Source organism: Pongo pygmaeus, chromosome 3, assembly GCF_028885625.2.
Source record: "Pongo pygmaeus isolate AG05252 chromosome 3, NHGRI_mPonPyg2-v2.0_pri, whole genome shotgun sequence".
NCBI lineage: Eukaryota > Metazoa > Chordata > Mammalia > Primates > Hominidae > Pongo > Pongo pygmaeus.
Window position 1 is genome coordinate 4,411,031 of NC_072376.2, and position 26,396 is coordinate 4,437,426.

At 45.8% G+C, this 26,396-nt stretch overlaps 1 protein-coding gene across 2 annotated transcripts in view; it reads right to left on the minus strand.

Annotated features, from left to right (window-relative positions):
- Positions 1 to 22,079, minus strand: part of TRMT44 (tRNA methyltransferase 44 homolog) — a 35,961-nt gene extending 13,882 nt beyond the window's left edge. The window contains exons 1-6 of one of the 2 annotated variants that reach the window (XM_054485234.2): positions 21,417 to 22,079; positions 16,271 to 16,385; positions 12,969 to 13,188; positions 10,782 to 10,850; positions 9,818 to 9,925; positions 8,002 to 8,073 (exon numbers count right to left, since the gene is read on the minus strand). In XM_054485234.2, coding sequence (XP_054341209.1) covers positions 8,002 to 8,073; positions 9,818 to 9,925; positions 10,782 to 10,850; positions 12,969 to 13,188; positions 16,271 to 16,385; positions 21,417 to 22,032 — 1,200 coding nt within the window. In that variant the 5' untranslated portion in view covers positions 22,033 to 22,079. The remainder of the gene's footprint in view (positions 1 to 8,001; positions 8,074 to 9,817; positions 9,926 to 10,781; positions 10,851 to 12,968; positions 13,189 to 16,270; positions 16,386 to 21,416) is intronic. The other variant, XM_054485237.2, reaches the window with a different exon arrangement.
- Positions 22,080 to 26,396: the final 4,317 nt, after the last annotated feature.

Consider the following 26,396-nt stretch of genomic DNA (forward strand, 5'->3'; position numbering starts at 1 on the left):
GTTGTTGTTTTTGAGACGGGGTCTCACTCCGTCACCAGGCTGGAGTGCAGTGGCGCCATCTCGGCTCACTGCAACCTCCGCTTCCCAGGTTCAAGCAATTCTCCTGCCTCAGCCTCCCAAGTAGCTGGAATTACAGGCACCCGCCACCACACCCAGCTAATTTTTGTATTTTTAGTACAGATGGGGTTTTACCATGTTAATCATGCTGGTCTCGATCTCGTGACCTCGTGATCTACCTGCTTTGGCCTCCCAAAGTGCTGGGATTACAGGCATGAGCCACCATGCCCAGCCATTGTTTTTCTTTGAGATGGAGTATCGCTCTTGTTGCCCATGCTGGCATGCAGTGGTGCAATCTCTTCTCACTGCAACCTCAGCCTCCCTGGTTCAAGAGAGTCTCCTGCCTCAGCCTCCTGAGTAGCTAGGATTACAGGCATGCGCCACCTTGCCTGGCTAATTTTGTATTTTTAGTAGAGACGGGGGTTTCTCCATGTTGGTCAGGCTGGTCTTGAACTCCTGACCTCAGGTGATGCGCCCACCTCAGCCTCCCAAAGTGCTAGGATTATAGGCGTGAGCCACCACACCCGGCTTTTATGAAGTTTTAATTGGCATTTTGAACACAGCAAATTCCAATATTCCTGTTTCATATACAGGTTCACACAATTAAGACAATTTGTGATCACCACCAGGCTGTTGTTATAAACAGGTGGTTTGTTTTTAGTTTTTTAACACTCCCTTGCTTGCAATCAAATGAGGTTTTTGAAAGAAAGAAAAAAAGTTATATTCTACACTTGGCCTTTGACTTTCTAGATTGTACCTGTTCGTGGAAACCACTCAACTACAGCTGGAAGGAAATCATTCACTAGAAAATCCACAAACACCATGTGCACGTCAGCGGAACCACCCTCATTCTGGCCACGCTCCTCCAAGGCAGAAAGCATGACAGAACTCCTGGCATTTATTTAACACTAGAATAAACATGGCTATTTTAGCACCGAGACTGAAGGTTGGGAGGTAACAAGGAAAAAACCTACACACTTGATTAGAATACAGAACTCTCATCAGCAGGCCTTTCCTGACTAAGTGCTCGGGGTAGGGTCTCCCCAGGTCAGATGACCCCACAGAAAGGTCTGATGCAGGCTGCTGGGGAACCTCAGCTAAACAAGTAGAGCTTCTGCCCGTTCTCCAAGGGGCACCCTCAGCAGCCAGCTCTTCCCTAGGGTCTGGGCTTACATAGATGGCCTACTCACTGCTGCTTGAATTTCCTATCCAAAGGTGCTTTTTCACCTGGGGACACATGGAATTTTGAAATCAACCACATCACTACTGCTTTAGCTTTGGTCATTAACTTCATAGCCAAGATTAGAGCCCGATTCTGGGACATGTGTGAGAGTCTATAGTCTGCACACATATTTGCAGAGCCTCCCCAGTGCACTGGCTAGATTACCAACATTCCTCAAACCTGAGGTTTTGAAAACATTTCCTAATGTACTGTAATGTATGAGTGGACAAGCAACTGCCAATCACTGTAAAATAAAGCAAAAAGTAAATGTACAACCAAAAGTAAGCACTCCAGCCTGGCGCAGCAGCTCACATTGTCATCCCAGCCCCGTGGGAGGCCGAGGTGGGAGGATCACTTGAGCCCCAGAGTTTGAGACCAGCCTGGGCAACACAGGAAGACCCTGTTTCAACAAAAAACAAACACAAAATTAGTCAGGTGTGGTGGTGTGCACCTGCGGCCCCAGCTACTCGGGAGGCTGAGGTGGGAGGATCACTCAGTCCAGAAGGTTGACGCCACAGTGAGCTGTGATCACACCAGTGTACTCCAGCCTGGGCAACAGAGTGAGACCCTGTCTCCAAAAAAATAAAAGGGGGGCTGGGCGTGGTGGCTCATGCCTGTAATCCCAGCACTTTGGGAGGCTGAGGCAGGTGGATCACTTGAGGCCAGAAGCCAGATCAGCCTGGCCAACATGGCAAAACCCTGTCTCTACTAAAAGTACAATTAGTCAGGCGTAGTAGTGGTGTGCACCTCTGGTCCCAGCTACCTGGGAGGTTGAGGCACAAGAATCCCTTGAACCTGGGAGGCGGAGGCTGCAGTGAGCCGAGATCACGTCACTGTACCATTCCAGCCTGGGTGATAGGTCTCAAAAAAAAAGGGGGCCAACAGAAAACATAAAAATAGTTTTGGAATATTTTTCTACTTACTTATTTTTTATTTTCTATTTCTATGAAATGATATGCCTGAGATTTGTTTCAAAATAACAGTGGGAGCTGCTTGAGGGTAAGTGATAGAGAAAAGAATAATCCTTGCAGCTGGCTGGGTGACTGCGTGGAGTACCTACGTTCCTCTCTCTACTTTTGTATATTCCTGACATTCTCCATGATGAAAAGTCAACATTTTTTCATTTCATAAAACAACATTCTGCCCTCTGGCAGATGAGGCTCTGTGACCTAGTCACACCCAGAGGGAGAGGCCACTCCCACACCACCCTGGGAAAGTGAGGCCATGCCCACAGAGCCACTGTAACCTGTCCTAGGACTGCTCCTGAGGGCTACTCATGACTTTTTTCCCATTAGGGAGTCATTTCTCTGTCCTCAGTACCAGGAGAAGCAAGCTACTCTTGACCAAGATCTGACTGACTTGAGTGCACTTTACCCCACGGTCACATGGCTCTAGTGGCCAGGGCTGGCTGACAGCGTGGAACAGAGGTGCTGTCAGGCCCAGACCCCCAGGCATCTTGGTGTCTGTAGCCCACCCTGGCCCAGCCTCTGTCCTGTTCTCTTCTCCAACGGCGGCCACTCCGCAACACCCCCGGCCGCCTCCTCAGCACCTGCCACCACCCTCGAACCTGCTGCACACACTGGCTGTGTGTCTGCAGGTTGTCTGCCTCCCAGCCCCTTCCCATGGCCATAAAGGCAGGGGCTTTTGTCACTGGAATCGTCAGCACCTAAGAGTGCCTGGCAGGTAGTGGGCACTCAAATATGTGATAAATGTGTACAGCTGTTTTTTCTCCCATTGGATCCATCTCTTGTAGTGCTCAGAATTCTTGCTGAAATGAAGTATATCTGAAGTAGGACCTTTTCGAAAAGCATTATGGCAATATGTATTGAAAATCTTTAAAGTCCAGGTAGGAAAAATATTTCTTAAGTGGACTACGATTTACACACACAGATTCATGTAGTGTAATTTGTAATCTGAAAACAGATGGTCAAGAACAGAAGACCTGAGTAAATAATTCTGCCTTCACTGCTTGCCGTACACATGGCTGACCTAACCTCCCCAAGGGTACCTCGGTTTCCTCGCCTGTAAAATGGGGATAATAGGAGAATCAACCTCCCAGTGCTGTTGTGCGGATTACGGTAAGTCACTGTACATAAAATACATTTACCTTTAGAAAGGCATCCACACACAGCACTGGATGACTGTCAGTTTTTATTACTATACAGCTGGCCCTTGAACAAAGTGGGGGTTAGGGGGTCTGAACCCCTACAGATGCAGTTAAGAATCTGTGTATAACTTTTGGAGACAGAGTCTCACTTGCGTCGCCCAGGCTGGTGTACAGTGGCACAATCTCGGCTCACCGCAGTCTCAACCTCTTGAACTCAGGTGATCCCCCAACCTCAGCCTCCCGTGTAGCTGGGACTACAGGTGCATGCCACCACGTCCAGCTAATTTTTTTTTTTTTAGTAGAGACGGGATTTTGCCACATTGCCCTGGCTGGTCTCGCACTCCTGGACTCAAGTGATCCTCACACCTTGGCCTCCCAAAGAGCTAGGATTGCAGGTGTGAGCCACTGTACCTGGCCCTTGTATAACTTCTGACTCCCCCAAAACTGACTACTCATAGCCTATTGTTGACCAGAAGACTTATCAATAATATAAACATAAAGGTCGATTAAAACACATTTCGTGTATTATATACTATATCCTTAAAATTAAGCTAGAGAAAATGTTATTAAGAAAATCATGGCTGGCTGCAGTGGTTCACACCTGTAATCACACATTTCGTATATTATATACTATATCCTTAAAATTAAGCTAGAGAAAATGTTATTAAGAAAATCATGGCTGGCTGCAGTGGTTCACACCTGTAATCACAGTACTTTGGGAGGCCGAGGTGGGTGGATCACTTGAGGTCGGGAGTTCGAGACCAGCCTGGCCAACATGGTGAAACCCCATCTCTACCAAAAATACAAAAAATAGCTGGGCATGGTGGTGGGCGCCTGTAATCCCAGCTACTCAAGAGGCTGAACGGCTTGAACCTGGAAGGCAGAGGTTTCAGTGAACCTAGATCACACCACTGCACTCCAGCCTGGGCGACAGAGCGAGACTCTCTCAAAAAAAAAAAAAAAGAAAAGAAAATCATAAGAAAGAGAAAATTTACTATTCATTGAGTGGAAGTGGACTGACCATCACAAAGATCTTCATCCCCGTCCTCTTCACACCGAGCAGGCTGAGGAGGAGGAGGAAGAGAAGGGACGGGTCTCACTGTCTCAGGTGTAGAAGACATGGAGGAGACTGAAAGGAGGTGGGAGAGGCAGGCACATTCAGTGTAACTTCATGAAGTACATCATAATTTCTGTCTGCTTTACTTTTTAGTTTCTCTAAAAATGTTTCTATCAGTGCCAATCCTTCTTCCATCATTTCCTTTAGTTTCAGTGCATATCGCGGAAGAGTCTATGGCATAAAAGAAGTCAAATGCAGTCTGGAATAATCAGGGCCCTTCTGCCATACTGTCTGATGTCAATTTGCTTTCTGGCACTATCTCTTTTACATATTCTTCCTCACCATCTGGCACTGGGTTGGCAGCACTCATCTCCATCAGGTCTTCTGTAGTTAATTCCTCTGGAGTGGAGTCTATTAGCTCTTGAATTTCTCAAGATCCGTATCTTGCACCCTTCATCTCCTGCCTTTGTTTGCCATATCCACAGTCTCTTTCATGATTTCCTTGACTGGCTCTGTTGTAAATCCTGTGAAGTCAGGCACGACACTTACACCCTTCATCGCCCACCTTTGCCATATCCACAACTCTTTCATGATTTCCTTGACTGGCTCTGTTATAAATCCTGTGAAGTCAGGCCAACATCTGGACACCATTTTCTCTGGCGGGAATTTGTTTCAGGCTCGGTAGCTTTCATGGCCTTTTCTGTAGCAATGACGGTGTCTTCAATGGTAAAATCCTTGCAGGATTTTCATGATATTCTCTTGTAGTTCTCTTCCACAGCATCCAACCCTTTCCATTGAATACTGTGCATAATGAGGCTTAAAGGTCCTTGTAACTCTCTGATCTAGAGGCTGAAAAGAGACACTGTGTTTGGGGTCAAGCAGACCACATCAACACCATTGGTGTTAACTCAAGAGGTTCTGGGTGGCCAGGAGCATTGTCCGATATCAACAGAACTTTAAAATGTAGTCCCTTACTAACAAGGTACTTCCTGACTTCAGAGACAAAGCTTTGATGAAACCACAATACAGTTCTTGCTGCCCAGGCCTTCTTGTACAATCAAGCGACTGGCAGCTGGTGTTTCTCTTTTCCCTTCAAGACCTGGGCTTAGCAGCTTTATAGATAAGGGCAGTCCTGATCATAGATCTGATTGCATTTGCACAGAACAGCAGAGCTAGCCTGTCCCTTCCTGCCTTAAATTCTGGGGCTTCTCTCCTTTTCAGCATTTTTTTCCAGAATAGGGTACTTTCATCTGCATTAAAAACCTGTTCAGGCAGACATCCTTTCTCCTTGATGATTTTCTTTTTATAAAGTTTTATTTTTTGTAGAGATAGGTGGGGGGGTGTCTTGCTATGTTGCCCAGACTGGTCTTGAACTCCTGGCCTCAAGCGATCCTCCAGCCCTGGGCTCCCAAAGTGCTAAGATTACAGGAATGAGCCACCACACTTGGCCTCTCTGATGATTTTCTTAATGGCATCTGGGAACTCATCTGCTGCCTCTCGGTCAGCTGAAGCTACTCCTCCTGTTATCTAGATATTTTTAAAACCCAAGTCACTTTTTAAAACTATCAAATCATCTTCTGTTGGCATTAAATTCTCCAGCTTTAGAACCTTCACCTTCTTTCTGCTTTGTCATATAATGACTTCGCCTTTTCTCAAATCATATTAGAGTCTGTATGTATGCTTTTCTTGTAGCAATCCTGCAACCACATCAAAGCTGCATTCTAAATATGAGATGAAAAGGTATTTTGCAAAAAGTGAAGGTTTTCCCGCCTGCTGGTGTACCTGCAGTGACAGTTTCACAAATTTCTTTCCCTCTCTTGCTTTTTTTTTTTTTTTTTCAACGGTCCTTACACTGGATTCATTTATCTTGAAATGGTGGGCAACTGCAGCTGCAGCTGCAGACCGAAATCTGTAAAACATATCAAGGAACTCAGCCTTTTCTTCTACATATCAAGGAACTCAGCCTTTTCTTCTAATGCCATAACTTTTCTCTGCTTCTTGGGAGACTTCCAGCATCACTAGTGGCATTGTGTATGGGTCCCGCAGTGCTACTCGAGGTTTACAGTATTGCACCAAACACGTTGAAAAATACCAGAGATCACTTTTCACTGGGCTATGCAACTGACTGGAGGAATGAGCTGGTGCCACGGAGGTGATCGGTGTCACACAGCATTTTAAATGGGCACTTGAAACACTTGGGCTCACTGCAGTAGGAACGAGCAGTGACCAGGAAATTTTACAGTAGCATTGAATGGACTACAGTTAGTTTCATGCAATTATGATTGAATACTGCATCTTGACGTTGGCGTTTCTCTTGACAGAGAAGGACACCACACACAGTCGGGTTTGTGTATATTTCATGGTGGTAAATGGTAAAATAGACTAGTATGTATGTATATTTAATGCATTCAGGACATATCTAACTTTTTCTGAATTTTTTTCAATATTTCTAGGTTATGCATTTCATCTGTAAGTTTTTTCAAATCGTTACAAATTTCCAACAAAATTTTCCAATGTATTTATTGAAAAAAATTTTCATAAAAGTGGCCCACAAAATGCAATCCCGTGTTGTTCAAGGGCCAGCTGTACTTGCGTTGTTGTTACCTACAATTCAATGGAACATTATACAGCTATTAACAACATGCTTGCAAATAACTGTCAAAGACTTCGGAAAATGCCTAGAATGGGATGTTAAACGAGCAGAAGCAGCCAGGGCCAAAGTTCTGTATACACCATGGTCGCAAGTATTATTTTTTAAAACTGTAAATGTGTACATATTGATTTCCCTAAATAAAAGAGAGTGATTATCTCTGGGTAGGGGCATTAAGAAAAGTGAGACTGTTTCAAGTCCTAAAAAAGGGAAATGTCAAGGGTAAAGCGGACTGGCCCAAAGATATGAGAGAAATTACGTGGGACTGCACAGTCTGCCCTACACGTCATCTGTGTGCCCAGAGGTGATCCTGCCAGGGGGCATCTCGCTTCCGTGCTGGGCACCTGGCTGCCTCCACTTGCTCATGGGGGTGCTCCAAGAAGCCTTCTCAGAGGGCCCAAGTGGGGTCAAGCCCCTCCTCTGAGTCCCCACAGCCCTCTATACCTTCTATCCCAGCCCTGGCACAGCCACCGCCCTTTGTGGCTCATCTGCAGATGTCCCCATCCCTGGCGCAGTCCTGGCAAGCAGGGTACTAACTGCTTGCTGACTGAACGAGCGGCCTTTGGGAGACCTTGGAAAAGACTTCACAAAATGCACGGGGCACAGCCCCCACCTTAAGTCGGCACGGGAGCACCCCACACAAGATACAAACGGCACCAACAGACTCAGGGAGAGACAGCACTTCTGCCTGGAGGTCAGCGCCCTTCATTCAGTTTAACCAGAAGGTTCTGCAAAGTCTAGTTTCATCTCTCTTTTTCTCTTCTCTAATTTCAGAGCACTTAGATTAATGTGAAGGTTTACTATCAGCATGTCTGCTTGACCTATACAAAGAGACACATTCATTACAGCAATCCCCACTGGGAGCTAAGCCATGCTGACATCAAAGGCATGCGTAATAAAGATGGTACCTCTAACTGAGTTTGTGGTCCATACATGTCCCAGATTTTTCTTCTTCGGACATCAATCCCTCTGCCTGGATGCTGAAAAAATTAATTTTAGAAATCAAAGGTTAAGCTTAGTACTTCATAATAAGTTAGCAAGAACACATTAAAGCTCTGCAGGCACTGCCAGCAGGACGAAGGGCAAGAGAAGAGCTTCCTGCCAGCTACTTATACCCCTCCTGATGCATCCAGCGCACCAGGTGCCATTACCCCGTGATACGATGGCCAGCTTAGCCACTTCCTGCTAGCGGCAACAGCTGGAACCTGCAGCCCAGTCTGGTGGTACCAAGCTGATTTTCTTGCTGCTGTACTGCACAGTACTGTACTGATGGGCTGCACATATTTGCCTACGGCCTCTAAGAGCTTGGAATGGTTGTTACAATGCCCTTTTTCAAGTGTGTCATTAGCATTCGTGGATGGCACCAGAATTTCTCAGCTGTCTAAAACAGACACCCACACCCCTGCAAGGCAGGTAAGAAGGTGTACTGCGCTAATGGTCATTATGATGGGACATGGAGTTCAAGATGGGACATGGAGTTGAGTGACCACAGTGGCCTGTAGTGTGGGAACATTTCCAGGGCCAGTGCCCCAGGGAGCACACCTGAGAACGTGAGCTAATTCTCTGCTCTCAGTCAAGGTCAGCTGCCGGCTCTTCTTGCACCTTGGCCACACTCATTGGCTCTCATAGGGCGAACTTATTTATTCCAAGCCTGCAGAAGAGGAGGGGTGCACGAGACACCTCCCAGCTGTCCCCAGGTACCAGCTTCCAAGCTGCCACCTGGTACGCTACCACCCCCACAACCAGCTTATAGGTATTATAATTAGAAACTCATTCTTTAATAACACACTTGAAAAAGGGCATTGTAACAACCATTTCAAGCTCTTACAGGTGTAGACAAATATGCGCAGCCTATCAGTACAATACTGTACAGTACAGCACAGCAGGAAGATAATCAGTTTGATACCACCAATACTGGGCTGTAGGTTCCAGCTGTTGCCCCCTAGCAGGAAGTGGCTAAGCTGGCCATCGTATCATGGGGTAATGGCACCTGATGAGCTGGACGCACCAGAGGGATATGAGTTGCTGGCAGGAAGCTTCAGGCACAAGACACCCACCCCTACTGACCGTGCTACCTGAGCAGGTGCCGCTCTCAGCCCAAGAGTGCTTTCACTGCATCAGCTGAACATCCAGAAAATGAGGGCAAAACCCAGTATCACACTGTTTCATACTGTAGTCTGTGTATACATGACTGGCCGTCCGAGCCAGAACTGAAGCTTCTCTTATTTGTTTTTCCTTTTTTGCAGAGATGGAGTTTCACTATGTTGCCCAGGCTGGTCTCAAACTCCTGGGCTCAAGTGATCCACCCACCTCAGCAGCCCAAGTGCTAGGATTGCAGGTGTGAGCCCCGTGCCTGGCCTGAAGCTTCTCAAGTGCAGAACTTGCCTTGCTTTTTATCTCCCTCCAGCTCCTTGAGATGGTGGGTTTCAAAAGAAAAATCTGACAGCAAAAAAACATCCATGCTACTCAAAGCCTGTCATTTTATAGGTCCATGCCGGGGCCTGGAGACTTCCTCTTAGGTCCAATGAGATCACCACATTTCCCTTGTTTTAGGAGCTGTTTGTTTATCAAATTAACAGAAATTTATAAGTCTCTACCTACTCTGATAGCTGGCTGACTCCAAATCCAGGCTGTATCAGCAGAAAAAGATGTCAGTGAACCCTGTGCCTGACTTGAGGAAACTCTGGACAAGTTACCAGAAAAGGTGATGGAGCCAGGCCTTACCCCCTCACTGCTCAGGATGTGGACGAGGAGGCCATTTCCACATCCCAGGTCCACAAAGGACTGCCTGGCAGTTAGTCCCCTCTCGGCCCTTTCTTCTTCCCATAGAATCTAAGTGAAGAGAAAAACAAAACAAAGTCAGGTGGTAATCCACTCTACACAAGAATAATTCAGACACAAACTGGTCAAAGAAAACTCTTGAGTGAAAGGAAACTTGAAATCATCTACACTAAACATTCTTTTTTTTTTCTTTCTTTTTTTGAGATGGAGTATTGCTCTTGCCACCCACGCTAGAGTGCAATGATGCAATCTCAGCTCACTGCAACCTCCGCCTCCTGGGTTCAAGCAATTCTCCTGCCTCAGCCTCCCCAGTAGCTGGAACTACAGGCACCTGCCACCATGCCTGGCTAATTTTGTATTTTTAGTAGAGACGGGGTTTCACCATGTTGGCCAGGCTGGTCTCAAACTCCTGACCTCAAGTGATCCGCCCGCCTCGGCCTCCCGAAGTGCTGGGAATTACAGGCTTGAGCCACCAAACCCAGCCTACTCTAAACATTCTTATAGATAAGTAAATCAAGACAATTAAATCAGAGGGCATGTCCAAATGTAGCCAGCTAGCGAGCCAGCTGAGGAAAGGGCTAGAAGATCCTAGGCCAGGGCCAGAAGACATGTGTTCCTCAGTGCTTCCCTGTGCCAGCCGGCGCCTCCACGATGACTGCTGAGTGTGGACATACAGTTCCGCCTGCAGGTCAAGTTTGAACCCGAGGTCAAGTTTCAACCCAAACTTCTTGTATACGCATCAAAAGGACCACATGAAGTCAAACCATTACATGGGAAACCAACCTTGGCCAGCAGAATTGTGAGCACCGGCAGTTATGGATTTGGAAAATGTCCTTCACTACTGGGAGCATCTGCCTGTAGCAACCTCCACCCACTCCAGAGAAGCTGAGGTCGCTTACACCCTTACCAGCAGGTATGCTGCGATAGCCACATCTTCAAACACGAACTTCTCAGGATCAGTGACTTCAGGCCACACCTAAAACAGTTTCAAGAGCAAATGTAAATTGTTCGGTTTCCCCACCACCATTTCCCAATACTTAAGTATCCCTATAAAGCATAAATCAAACTGGACTAATCGTGCACTAAAATAGGAAATATAAACTCAAAGGCAGGAATTCACAACTGGTTTCTTACAATAAAATATTTACATAAAGAAACAAGGCATGCCAAGAACAATCCAATCCAAAGCAAGATTTCACAATCAAGAGAATATACCTAAGGCGTTTAGCTGAGGCAGTGGACATAGAGGAAACACTTAGCTACACTGTGCTCATTGTCTATGCAGATAAGGGCAACAAACAAGGAAACTAGGCGCAGGAGTGAAACTAGGGCAGGGAGAGCCGCGAGCCACAAACCAGGAGACCAGTGCTCCAGCCCCTGGTCCATCAGTGGCTGCTGTCGCCCTACCTGTCAAACAGGGATAAAGCCATGCCTCAACTAACACACAGGATAATCAAGGTGCTCTGAAAACTGTAAAGCACCAGCTGTGCAAAAATGAGCTCTCATTATTAAAATTAGTCATGTTCAGAACCGGCATTAGGCAAAAGAGGAAAAACCAATGGCCAATTTTAAAAGTTGAAATTTCTATTTCCAGTCACAGTGCCTTAGACAATACAGATGAACCATCCCACTAGAAACAATTTCAAAAGCTGGAAAAACATAAAAAGTACCTTCTGGACGGTACTAAATAGCTAACAAGATGGCAAAGGACCACAAGGCCAGGATGTGGGAGGGAGCCCAGCCTCAGTCAGCCAACCCTGGGGACCCACAGGTGCTTCAGCAATAATGAAAGGTCACAGCTTTAAGCCTGTGACCTTTGGGGTGCTTTTGTTACAGAGCAAGAGGTGACTGATTAAAAAAATACATGGAAGCCGGGCATAGTGGCTCACGCCTGTAATCCCAGCACTTTAGGAGGCCAAAGCAGGCAGAACAGTTGAGCCTAGGAGTTCGAGAACAGCCTGGGAAACATGGCAAAACTTTGTCTCTACAAAAAATACAAAAAATTAGCCAGGCATGGTAGCATGTGCCTGTGGTCCCAGCTACTAGGGAGGCTGAGCTGGGAGAATCGCTTGAGCCTGGGAGGTTGAGTCTGCAGTGAGCCAAGATTGCCCACTGCACTTCAGCCTAGGCGACAGAGTGAGATCCTGTATCAGAAAACAAAACAAACAAAAAAAAAACATGGAAATGACAAATTGTGGTTACTCCTAGGAGGGGGAGGAAGATGGGAACTAGGAAGAATAGTAAGTAGCTTTGACTCTACCAGCAATGCTTTCTGCCTTAAGCTGGGCATAAACACACAGATGTATTGGGGGAGCCCACCCCCAATTCGGGGTCCCTGATTTCCTGCAACACAGATGTTTCTTGTTATACTGTTTTTACATCTTAGATAGAAAGTTTAAGCACATGTTATCATGAAATGTATCCCCTTTTGGAAACTGCTCTTTTGTACTTTAACTTTTCACATATTTTCTTAAAATATATTTAAGTTTATACAAAGAATTATGGTAATTTAGCCATTTTTTTTTTCAAGGTTCCATTACTTTTCAATTAAATATTTCCCTTTAGGTCTCTTGAAAACAAATAATATACAAGTAAAGATCAATCCTTTTCCATTATATATCTGTCTATGTTTTTGTTGTGTGCACCCCTAAGTATGTCAAAGTACAGCCTGCAACAGGAATAACAATTTTACCTGGAAGAGTTTGATTATTTTACCTCATTTAAATTAAGGGGGAGCTGGGCACGGTGGCTCACGCCTGTAATCTTAGCACTTTGGGAGGCCAAGACGGTGGATTGCCTGAGCTCAGGAGTTCAAGACCAGTCTGGGCAACATGGTGAAACCTCATCTCTAATAAAAATACAAAAAATTAGCCAGGCGTGGTGGCGTGTTCCTGTAGTCCCAGCTAGTCAAGAGGCTGAGGCAGGAGAATCTCTTAAACCCGGGAGGCGGAGGTTGCAGTGAGCCAAGATCACACCACTTCACTCTGGCCCTTTTTTTTTGGGTGACAGAACAAGACTGTCACAAAAAAAAAAAAAAAAAAAAAAAAAGAAAAACATGAAGGGGGAAAAATCAGATATTCTCCACCAGAATTACCTTAACCATTTCCTTATACTTCTCTTTAAGTTCCTGGTAAGCCTTGCTATACTTCATAATGGAGATGAGGGAAAGGGTGCTTTTAAAGTCGCTCTTCTTGTTCTCTACAGACCACTTGGCCAACTTGGCCAGCAACTCTTCTCCAAGCCACGTGGGTTTGGGATACACAATTCCATCTGAATGCCATCTTTCTGGACAGAAAATTAAAACAGATATGAACCTTTAAAAATAAAAGAAATATGAATAAGCACAGATATGTTCAATTCTTATTTTAAAATTATCTATTTATTTACCTAATGAAGAAAACAGAAGCTAAGACATCTATATTACCAAAAACATAAAACGAACTAGAACTAGTTACAGAACTTTCATCTAATAGAGAAAAACATGTAAAAAGCACAGAGAATACCTCTTTTCTTGCAAACTTTGTTAAGAACATATTTACACACCGCGAAGCCCCTGAGGTGGCCAAACAAATAAAGGCCTCTCTCCTGCTGCTTCATGCACAAGGAGCCAGATTCTAAGCGTCCAAGGATTTTCCTAACATTTCTATTCTTTACCATTTTCACACGTGCAACTCAAATTGAGTATACTGGCTCACCGAATAGCTACTTGCCAGAAGGCGAAGTGCTCGGCCACAGAGATAAAGGCTGCTGTGCATTTTGCCGGCTTATTTTGTCTTTCACATGTCTTCTGCCATCAGAAGGTTCATGACGGCGGGGGGCTTCTGTCTGTCTTGCTCACTGCTCCGCCCCCAGGTCCCAGCAGTGCTGACACATAGCAGGCACTGTTCATGGATGCATTCAATAAATGAGTAAAAGCTCACAATCCTTGGGAGGACTGGCGGGACAGATACAAACCCAGATAACAATACACTGTCCAAGGGCTGCGTTTGGGGCAGTACAAGGAAGGGGAGGGCATTAAGTTTGCTGGGCAGATGAGAGAAAGCTATGATAAAAGTGACATTCAACGAACATTCCTAAGAACAAGCAGATCCCAGCCACTGGGTGAGCGGGGCAGAGCCGGAGGGCCTCACAAGTGTGCTGAGGGCGCGGCAGCAGCATGGCCCCGCTGCAGGGACAATGGCAAGTGGTCCATCTGGTGAGACCTGTGGTTTCCAGGTTTTCTGCCACCACGGTGCATCAGAGGGACACAAGTCACTTCCAGAAGATTCTCCAGAGAGTGAACCCCAAAGTAGGTCTGAACCTTTCCCCTGGCCCAGCTCCCTGCTCGGGACTGTGAGGTCTGTCCTGCTCAGTCCAGAAGCGTTCCTGCTGGGCCTGACACTAACTTTGGTGGTCCCTGCGCGCTGCAGACAGATTCTGCCCAAGGGGCGTTCCTCGCTCTTCCCTGGGCCTCATGCTCTTCCCCAGGGTCCCTCAGAGGTCCATATGGCCTCCTCCTTCATCCACCTCTCTTCCATGTCCCTTCTCAGAGGCCTTCCCACACACCTCGGCCACACTCTGCCATTTCTAATGAGGGGACACAGTCCTGCTCGGCCGAGTTTTCCTCCCTGCGCCACCTAGTATGGGAGCAGATATTCTCCACTGCCCCAGGAGACTCACTTCCCGCTGCGTGCCAGCCCTAGCACATGATGGGCACACAACAAATGTTGCTGAAAATGAATCGAGCTGTGAAGAAGCACGCATATCGACAGTGAGAGCCCCTCATTTGTGTTCAACTCAGAAGGCAGTACATCTGGCCCCTGAAGTGTGACCTGTGCCCAGAAACTGTGAGGAACAGCGGCCCGGTGAGGCTATGACTAGAAATGCCACCCTGGGAAGGTGGGGGCAGCAGCCGCGTCCTCGGTAGCTCGTCAAAGAGCAGTGAAGGTCACTCCGATGCCGACTAGAAATGCCACCCTGGGAAGATGGGAGCAGTAGCCACGTCCTCAGTAGCTTGTCAAAGAGCAACGAAAGTCACTCCAACGCAGCAGGCACATGCCAAGCACCTCCTGCAACCCCGCCCTGCACTAGGTGCCCACTGCACCCAAGACAGGCACCACTTTCTGGCTAACGGGCACACAGCTCAGCATCGCCGAGCACGGAGGTGCCTGGCACAGGTAAGCATGGCTTCTCCTAGTGTCTGCTCTTACTCCTCACTCTCCAACAAGGGCATGCTGGCAGGAAGGGACCTCAGGGCAGGATCCCCTGACAACTCGGGGCAACCTCTGGATGGTTCTCAAAGGGCTTCATGCTACAGGGCCTGAGCACCCCTTTCAAGTACGAGGGCTGCAACAGGTCCATGTGAGGCCCAGCCCTGCCACCTCCTCAGAGGCTCAGGAATGATGAAACGCATTTCAAGGTGAGCAGACGGAGGGCCAGGAGGTAGAGCACATACCCAAGACCATACTGCTAGTGGGAAGCCCACACTCTTCTCGCCACACCCCTCTGCTTTCTAGGAAGCCCCGGGCAAACTCATTCCAGTTACTCAGACATTATCCCCAAGACTGTTTCAGAAAGCACAGGTTGGATGTGGCACTCAGGAAAATATCAGCTGACGAGTCATGAATGAATTCACCCCTCCTCTGACTTTTTTGTTTTAAAAATACCAAACGGTATGAATTAAATTTTATACTTTCTATACAGGCCCAAATACCATATGGAATTAAGGGTGCTTATTAAACTGTTGCTTTATAATAAGGATCACTGAATACTTACTACAGAAGGAACCATCACCTATTCCCCATTACTAAGTCATACAAATAACCAAATAGGCTGGGTGTGGTGGCTCAGGCCTGAAATCTCAGCACTTTGGGAGGCCAAGGCAGGTGGATCACCTGAGGTCAGGAGTTTGAGACCAGCCCGGCCAACATGGTGAAATCCCGTCTCTACTGAAAATACAAAAATTAGCTGGCTGTGGTGGTGGGTGCCTGTACTGTGGTGACTGAGGCACGAGAATCACTGAAATGCAGCAGGTAGACGTTGCAGTGAAACGAGATGGCACCAATGCACTCCAGCCTGGGCAACAGTGTAAGACGGTCTCAATAATAATAATAACAATAACAATAAAGAAATTTGAGTTTGACTTCAGAGCTAACACTGAGGGCTGCTGATCATCACAGCCACAGGGAAGGTAGAGATCAGAGACCCCAGCCAGGCTGTGAGCACCCAGACTTGAGGCCAGGCACCAACAGGAAGAGCAACATGGCATGGGCACACAAGCCAGCAACTGCATTCCTACAAACCATAACCACCTCAGACACAGGACCTTAAGCTCTCTGGCAACCCAGAATCCTTTGGCTACCTAAAGAAATCCTCAATGGAAACCATAAAAGTAGGAGTCCACTGTCCAGCTCTTACCATTCTTCTTTGCTATGACTGAGCTGAATTTGATACACATTGCTCATCTTAACCTTTAAGTTTCCCTCATCATCTTCTTCCAAAGGCAAAAACGTTACGGTTCCATTGAGGACATCTGGAAAGAAAAAGAGAAGAAGGACAAATTACAACTGCCTAGCTACCGTCTCATCAGAAGCAGTATTAAAAATAGGGATGAGTCAAGCATGATGCTTTCAATCCCCCAGCACTCTATTCACAACGGCACTCCAGGAGAGGAGCTTTTGCCTTTCATTCACTGCTACAGCCCAGAGCCTAGAACGTGCCAGGCACACAGCAGCCATTCTCTGCAAGTATCTGTTGAGAGATGCATGACCCAGGACCTGAGGGAAGAGCCAGCCAACGTGGACGCTATCGGAACTTGAGAGCTACAATCAGAGAAAACAGGGGACCTCTGCCCTAGCTGAGTGTCTGCCACAGCCTGACCATGATCTTCGAGTGTGAGCAAGGCACAGAACACTGCTCAGCCATCAGAGGCCAGTTCAGGAAAGTGGGTATCAGTCCGGGCCTTCCTAACAACGGCTTTATGTTGTGTGGAGCCCTTGCTGCATGTAGGGACTTCACAGTCACCTTCCCATTAAAATATAAGCAGAGTGGCATATTCCTAAGCTAAATTTACAGCATTCTGTCAGTTTGTGTGGATACTTAAGGTTTGGTTGTATAAAGTTCTATCTCTAAAATCAATCGTGTTTGCCTTTGATGTTAAAAAAAAAATTGCAAACTCTCAGTTAAAGAGGAATATACACTTCACAGGCCAAGTATGCACAACTGTGGTTCACCTTCCACAGCAGATGAAAGAACAAGACCTGCCAAAAGGAAGCAGAGGCTGAAGGGGCTGAGTGGATTCGGATGGAAAGCAAGCAGTGTGGGGCCGAGAAAACTCTAACAATCAGAGTCTACTGCTGTGGAATACAGGGTAGCCAAGGAAGTCCTCCCTAGTTAGGTGACATTTGAGCAGAGAGCCAAGGAGGTCAGGGAGTGTGCCATGGGGCACCTGGAAGAAGAGTGCTTCAGACACAGAAGCAGCAATTGCAAAGGCCCTAGGGCAAGCGTGTGCTCAGGTGCATAGGGAATGGAGGTGAGTGGCGTGGACAAGGTGACAAGTGGTAGAAGGTGAAATCAAAGGGTAACAGTGCCCACCTAGGTCACATAGAGCCTTGCAGTTCACAGAAGTACAGCTTTTACGGTGAGTGAGACCAGAGAGAAGAGGACTGACACAATGCATCATTCTTTCCATCAATTACCTCATTTAAAAACTGCAGCAGGACCAGTGTGTTGGCCCATGCCTGTTGTCCCAGCACTTTGGAAAGCCAAGGTGCGAGGCTCACTTGAAACCAGGAGTTAGAGACCAGACTAAGAAACATAGTAAGACCCTATTTATACAAAAAATAAATAAGTAAAATAAAACTCACAACTTTATCATCCAGTATTATTTTCACCATCCTCTGGATCAGGGTTTCTCATCTTCAGTGTCACTGGCATGTGTGGCTGGATAACTCCTTATTGTTGGGAGTTGTCCTGTGCACTGTAGCATGTTTACCAGAAGCCCTGGCCCCTACCCACTAGATGCCAGCAGCATCCTCTCCCTCCCTGCCCAGTGTGGCAACCCCAAATCTGCTGTCACTGTTGCCGCTACACAATGATAAATTTCGATTTTTAAAATTTTAAAATTTTTCATTTTTGTGGGTACATAGCAGGTATATATATTTACGGGGTACATGAAATGTTTTGATCCAGGCATGCAATGTGAACTAATCACATCATGGAGAATGGGGCATCCATCCCCTCAAACATTTACCCTTTGTGTTACAAACAATCCAATTACACTCTTTTCATTATTTAAAAATGTACAATCGTGGCCGGGAGTGGTGGCTCACGCCTGTAACCTCAGCACTTTGGGAGGCCAAGGCAGGCGGATCACGTGAGGTCAGGAGTTGGAGACCAGTCTGGCCAACATGGTGAAACCCCATCTCTACGAAAAATACAAAAATTGGCTGGGCATCGTGGCACATGCCTGTAATCTCAGCTGCTTGGGAGGCTAAGTTAGGAGAATCGCTCGAACCCAGGAGGCGGAGGTTGCAGTGAGCTGAGATCACACCACTGCACTTAGCCTGGGCCACAGAGCGAGACTACTCTCAAAAAAAAAAAAAAGTACAATTAAGTTATTATTCACTATAATCCCCCTGTTAGACTATCATATACTAGGTGTTATTCATATTCTATTTTTTTTTGTGCACTTTAACCATCCCACCTCGCCCCCAACCCTTCACTCCCCTTCCCAGCCTCTGGTAACCATCCTCCCACTCTCCATGTCCATGAGTTCCATTGTTTTGATTTTTAGACCCCATAAATAAGTGAGAACATGTGATGTTTGATGACAAACTTCTGAGGATCAAAACTGTCCCGACTGAAACCTCTGTTCTAGATGAGAAAACCAGGCGTTCAAAAGATTAAGTAATCTGTCTCAAATCCACATAGCCTCAAACTGAATTCTGTTCTTTAACTAAAGAAGTCAAGTTCTTAACCACTGTGTCATCCTGTCACCTGCTACTAACAGTTAAGATTTCTTAGTCACATTCCTTTTTTTTTTTTTTAGACTGAGTCCCCCTCTGCTGCCCAGGCTGGAATGCAGTGGCACGATCTTGGTTCACTGCAACCTCCACCCACCGGATTCACGTCATTCTTCTGCCTCAGTCTCCGGAGTAGCTGGGATTACAGGCACCTGCCACAATGCCCGGCTAATTTTTTTTATTTTTAGTAGAGACGGGGTTTCACCATGTTGGCCAGGCTGGTCTCAAACAGTCACATTACTCTTAAGACCTTCGTGATCTTACCCAGAATAGGGCCAAGAAATATACAAAAGTTGCAAGAGCATCTCCACTTCACACAAACAGCAGCTAGCATTTATTAGGCACTTACCACGTGCCAGGAACTATTCTAAGCACTTTACAATGTATTAATTCCATTTAACTCTTCCAGCAACTCTAAGATATTTTATTATTATCCTATTTTACAAATGAAGACACTGAGGCACAGAAAGCCTCTATAACCTGCCCACAGCCATACAGCTTATAATTGGCAAGACCAAAATTCAAAGCCAGGCTGTCTATACTCCATGGAGGACATAAGTCCTCTGGTGAGCCTTCCTGGCGGGAACTGAAAATAGAAAGCAATCCTGAAAACATCCTCCTTGTTGAGAGGGAAAACTGCCTCCCTGAGAGGAAGAAAGGAAAAAATTCAGTCCTGCCCCTCTGTTCAGCGAAGTCTACACATGAAGGCCTCATGGGCACTGCCCCTCCCATCCTCTCAGTCCAGTGGATGGACAACATAAAACGGTTAAGATTAGAACACAGTTGATAAGCTGGAAGAACTCCTAAACTAGACTGGACTGGCAGAGAGGCCCCCTGGAGGAGGGGACACCTACAGTCTGACAAAGGCACAGAGGCAGACAGTATTGGGAGCCATCAGAGGGGACTATGTACCTCCCAGCAATTGCTGCCTGAGGTAGGCAGAAGAGCCTCCCAAAAGTGTCCATGCCGTAATACCCAGGACTCGTGAATATACTGTATTATATGGCAAAAGGGACACTTTGCAAACATGATTATGGTTACAGACCTCAAGAGGGAGAGTACTCTGGATTATCCAGGTGGGCCCGGTCTAACTCCATGGGCCACGAAGAGCAGAGAATTTTCTCTGGCTGGAGGCGGAGGACAGAAGCAGTAGGAGAGGAAGGCAGAGAGATTCCAAGTGTGAGAAGGATTCAACCCCATTGCTGGCTCTGAGATGTAGGAAGCTGCATGAAAGAACCAGAAAGAAGCCTCCAGCAACTGACAGCCAGCAAGGGAACAAGGACCCCAGTCCTACATAAAAAATTGGATTCTACCAACAAACTGAATGAGCCTGAGAACAGATTCCTTCCCAGAACCTCCAAATAAGAGCCCAGCCGGCAGGCTGTTTGATTTTGGCTTCGTGAGAGAGATCCACAGCGGAGAAACCAGCAAAGCCAATGGAGATTCCTGACCTACTGAACTGAGACAATCAATTTTTTGTACTGACCAATGAATTTGCAGTAATTTGTTACAGTGGCAATACGAAACACATGCTGCTGAATAAAGTTTCAGGTAAGAGTGGCTGAGGCTGAAGTGTCAAGGTCATGGGCAGTAAAAATAAATGTCAGAGATTTAACAAACGCTGAGGACTAGTAGGTTCCCATCCATCCAGTCTCTATGCTCTTTCACAGTTATTTGTCTCAGCATAAATAGCTCCCTTTATGTTGGGGAAAAGGCTTATGGCGTGCCTGTATAAACTGGCCACAAAAATATGAGACAATAAGTTGTGGAAAGCCACAAGAGGCTCTGAGGAGGAAAGCCTTCTTATCGTCATGATGTTCCCATGTTCTGGGCGAGACCTACTGTCTTACCTATAAACACTGTGTTCAAGGAGAAAGACACTCCTTTGAATCACTGAAATGTGGCCAGACATGCAGGCTCCTAGTTAAGCCCGCTCCTACTAGTTATTCTCCGAAAAGTTAAAGATATGCTGTTTGAGCACAAAGGAGATTCATTTAAATCGCCACTGCTATAGATTACACGTATGATGCACTGCCTCCCTTTCACCGTTTCGCCCTGAACACCCGCTTCTTAGATCTAAGTGATTGTACTCAATAGTGTGGAGACCAGAGCTCCGAGCCTTTTGCAGCCTCCATTTTGCAATTGGCCCCCTGGCCCCCAATCTTTATGCACTCTTAACCTGTCTCGTCTCATTCCTTCGTCGCCACCGGACTTCAAGTACCCTACGGGTGGTGTTGAGGCTGGTCCCCAACACTTTTACACCTACAGCTTTACCTGCTAAACTCCTAGGTATTACGCAATATCCAGCTAGTCCTTCACTGTCTCTTTGAAGCCTTCCAGACACCACCCCAATCAATTATCCCATCTTCTGTACTAAGGACACACATTTCTATGCGCCCACTCAAAAAACTATCAAACACCTAACAACCTCCCTAGGACATCACAGAAGAACTAGTACCCTTGTGACCTTTTCATTGACCCGAGGTTCTATGAATGCTTTTTTATCTAATCGTATCCGTCCACTATCAAAACACTCTTACCTTGCACGACTATTTCCCTCCTGGGAGTTGTAAGGGGGCAATGTGGGCTAGTTTTCGGGATGACGGTTCTGAGAACCACGTCGAGCTCACGCTGCGCCTCCGGCTGCGATCCCGCCCCGGAGCAGGTGAGGAAGGCCAGCATCTCCGAATTGCCACAGGCGAGACTTCGGGAGAAATCCTCCCAGAGCGAATCCAGATCTGCGGCGGGGAAGTCGCCCTCCCTTCCTTCAGCATGGCCGGGGTGCCCGGAGTCCCTCAGGGGCACTGAGGCGGCTTCCCTCTTTGCCTCCTCTTGCTGGCACTGGCGCTGGGCCTCCTCAAGTTCGCAACATGCCGTGCCCTGCTCGGGTCCTGATAGCGGCCTGGGACCCGGGCCCCCTCCCGGGGAACCCTCGCCGGGTCCCGGACCCCACTCCTGCTCCGAGCCTGCGCTAGTCCCGGGGCCGCGGGCCTCAGCGCAGGGCAGGGCGGCGCTCCAGCGGGCCTCCAGGCGGGCGCCGCAAAGCCGTTTGTTGGCCACCTGCGGCCTCTCCAGCCACACTTCGACCGCAGCCCAGAAGCCCCGTGGGAGAAGCGCGCCTGGGTCGCTGATCCCCCTACGGCCCACCTCAGCCATGGCAGCCAGCAGGTGTAGAGCCCTGGCAGCGGCGCGCGGAGATGACGCAGCCCGGTGGCGCGGTGCGTTGACGTCATGGAGGCGGAGTGCTGGCACCGGAAATGAGAATGGCATGGCTGGAGATCCGTTCCTGCTTTTGGTTTCCCTGGCAGGGGTTGGACTGTGGAGTGTGTGGATGAGGAATTTGACCTGTGTTTTATTTCCTGGGTATCCACCCAAGGGGCATTCCTGCCTGATAGTAACATGATCTGAGCTGAGTTTTGAGAGAATTCTGGAAGTGGTATAGTTATAGAATCAAACATCAGCCAGCCAGCGGGTCTGGAACGCACAATCCTGATTACCGATAAAAGTCAGGGAGCCCAAGTTTGTGAACGTAGAAGATGAGTCCTCTTATGAAAGCTGACTTTTCTCCACTTGGGTTCTGGTTTGCTTTTAGTGCCGGCATTACAGCCGGTGCCTTCCTAAGTCTGAGTGCAGCCATGGCTGTTTCATAAGAATGATGTAACGTTGTCCCATGAAGGATGAAGGTCATCTGTCACTCACTGTAGCAGGACAAGCCACAGACAAAACTCCTCAGACGCCGGATTAAAGAAGGAAGAAGTTTATTCGGCCGGGAGCATCGGCAGACTTGCATCTTAAGAGCTGAGCTCCCCAAAAAATAAATTCTTGGCCTGTTTAAAGGCTTACAACGTTAAGGGGTCCACGTGAAAGGGTCGTGATAAATCGAGCAAGCATGGGAAATGTGACTGGGGGCTACGTGCATCAGCTAACAGAACAGAAAGTTTTGCAATGCTTTTTTCATACAATATCTGGAATTTACAGATAACACAAGTAGTTCAGGTCAGAGGTTGATATTATTATTATTTTTAACTCCTAGGGCCGGGTGGTGGTACCAAGGTTGTCTGGCTATTTATCTTACTTTTGTTTCTTTCTAACTTTTTGCTTTCTCTCTTTCCTTCTGTCTTATGAACTAGGCAAGGTGGCGGGGAGGAGGGCAGCAGGAGGAGTAGTGGTCTCCTTATCCCTTCCTTTGAGAATTTTCACTAATTAGTGGGAGTTCTCACTTTTATTTTTACTTTCTGAGTCTCTTTGGTAGACAGAGTGATAGTGTGTTATGTAATACACTTACAATGAGGGTTTTAAATTCTCTTATAGCTGGAAACTATTTTGTAAATAAAGACCTAGGATCAAACCTGTGTTAAGCCAGTACAGGCACATGTGCCAACTTTGTCATGTTCTAAGCAGGTTAGTTTTTTTACTGGGTCTTAAAAGCTTCTTTCCTAGCAAGCAACACAGTATTTCTTAATAATATAAGTTTTTAAGAGCCAGATGCTTGAACTTGGCATCTGCTTGGGGAAACAGTTAAAGTAAAGTTATCTTGAGGCATTAAATCTTTTGCTTCTCAAGGCCATTGGTCTCTCATGTTAGCCTTTTTACAAACATAACATGAAGAAACGTCTAGGCTGCTGGCAATGTTTTCAGCCAGCTGAGCAAATAGGTTGTTTGTTTGTTTTGCTAAAGGAAGAGGCTCTGGTGACTTCTGGTTTATGTGTTTAAAGAATGACTTAAAGACTCGGAATTGTTGCTGGGCTGGACGGGTCTGGGTTTCCTGACTAAATAGTATGTGTACAGTGGGGACACCTTATATAGGTGTTTCTTCTAGCATGGTTATGGGGGGTAACAACAACAAAACAATATACAGCATATTTATATCCAGCAAGGACAAACGAGGTCCTTACCTGGGAAAAAAATTGAATACAGTGATAGAACAATAGGAAAACAGTATTACAGGAAAACTATTAGTCTTAAGATTTTTTAACTACATTTACTTGCTTGACAAGTCCTCAAGTAGACTAGTGAGCTGCCAGTGTGTGACTAGAGCCAGTGTGTGACTAGAAGCTTGTTGTTTCTTCAAGCTTCAGCCATGCGTAGACTGGTCAGCCTCTGGAGTGACCAGAGCAGGGCTGTTGTCCTCAGCAGCAGCTTGGTCTCATCTCAGGATCAGCCCGGTAGGAAGATCTGCATCCTGTTGGCTGGTCTACTTGTCCTGAGCTGCCAGTGTTAGCTGACTGTGATGGATCTAAGACACAACACCTGCAACTTTAACAGCAGTGGGAGTGGACAAGATTACAGTATAGGGCCCAACCTGTATGGGTCCTAGAAAAATTAGATTTTACTTTTTAACTTAAACAGAGTCACTAGATTTAAAGGGGTGTCAGGCTTATAGGCATTTTTATGTATTTAATTATAAACACTTTGTATGGCTATTTCTACAGTCTGCATTTGCTTTCTTAAGGTTAATTCCTTTAGTTCTTGGAGGTCACCTTTAATTTGACCTATGATTTGGGGATGGCCGACTGAACAAAATCTTATAGGGCAAATACCTAGTTTGTTTGGTGAGGGTGCAGGTGACTCGAAGGAGGACCATAGGCAAAAGCCTGATTTTATCTTAAATGGATTTCCTGGCAATATTTTTTCAGTAGCTGCTCAAGTGTCCAGTTCATGCATTCCACTTTTTCGTGAACTTTGCGGCCAATAGGCTGTGTGTAACTTCCATTTTATTTTTAACAGTCTTGTTAAATCCTGCACTATTTCAGCTACAAATGCTGGCCTGTTGTCTGACTTTAAAGTTAGAGGCAGTCTAAACCTGGGGATAATGTCTTTTAACAGTACTTTAGTCACTCATACTTTTTCTGTCCTGGTGGGGAAAACTTTAACTTACCCTGAAAGGTGCAAACAAGCACTAGCATGTACTGATAGCCTCCAGCACGGGGAAGTTCTGTAAAGTCTATCAGCAAGTTTTCACAAGGTATGGCTCTTTCTTCTGTTTAAGTTTCTTAGAGGAGGGGTTCTTTTTCTTCCCCCCCTTTGTAACTCTATCTAGTGGCTTAGCCATCAGTGAGAAATTGGAATCTAGATATGGCAGAATCCTGCTGCTTTTAACTTCTAATGTGACAATGGGCTCCTGGGAGACTAATAAGAAGGTGCCTAGTCTGCCCTAGTCTTTACATTCTTTAGCTCCTGCCACCCTGATCAGATCAGTATTTGGTTCCTCCAAGGTGCGGCAGCCCTTGGCCGATGGCCTCTTTGTCTTGCAGCCTTGGCCATTTCCTTTATTGCCTTCTGACCATTCACCCTTCTAGTGTCCTTTCTTTTTTCAGCTCGCACATTAATGTCTCTCTAGCCTTGGCCAGCTCTCAAATCCTTGCCTAACTTGACTTCTTCCACGTCTACATCCACGTCCACGTCCTCTCGCATTGCTAATCTCTCTTTTTGTAAGAGCTGTTGCTAACAGATTGGCCTTTTTTTTTAAGTCTTTATTTTTCTTTTTCCTTCTTGAGTTCTCCTGCTCCTACGGCGAGCTGGCAGTGCCGGGCAATGGCATGGGCCCTGCCCCCGTGCACTGCTGTCTGTCTCTCCTGTTTTCTTCTGATTCTCTTTTTTACACTTACTGTGAGTCTGTCTTTTTGTTTTGCTCTTCTCTTGGCACCGGTCTCTAGCCTCCTCTTTTTTTCTAGATAGAGCTGGGCTGGGGAGAGGGATTTAACCTTTGGCGTGCATAGCTGCCACACTTGTTGCTTTTGCTTTTTCCTGTTTTGTTCCTTGATCACAGTTAACATATGCCTTGGTGGCCACTTTTATAGACTGGGTGATATTCATGCCTGCAGCTTCTGCTTGATGTTATCCCGGACTTGCTTTACAAACGAAGTATTCTATATATATATATAGAATATATATATAGAGAGAAAATATATATATAGAATATATATAGAGAGAATATATATATAGACAGAATATATATAGAATATATATAGAGAAAATATATATACATATATAGAATATATATACAGAATATATATATAGAATATATGTAGAGAGAATATATATAGAGAGAATATATACAGAGAAAATGTATATAGAGAGAATATATAGAGAGAGAATATAGAGAGAGAATATATAGAGAGAATATATAGAGAGAATATATATAGAGAATATGTATAGAGAATACATATATAGAATATATAGAGAGAATATATAGAGAGAATACATATATAGAATATATATATAGAATATATATAGAATATATATATAGAATATATATATAGAATATATATATAGAATATATATATAGAATATATATAGAATATATATATAGAATATATATAGAATATATATAGAATACATATATAGAATATATATAGAATACATATATAGAATATATATAGAATATATATATAGAATACATATATAGAATATATATAGAATACATATATAGAATATATATATAGAATACATATATAGAATATATATAGAATATATATATAGAATATATATAGAATATATATAGAATATATATATGGACT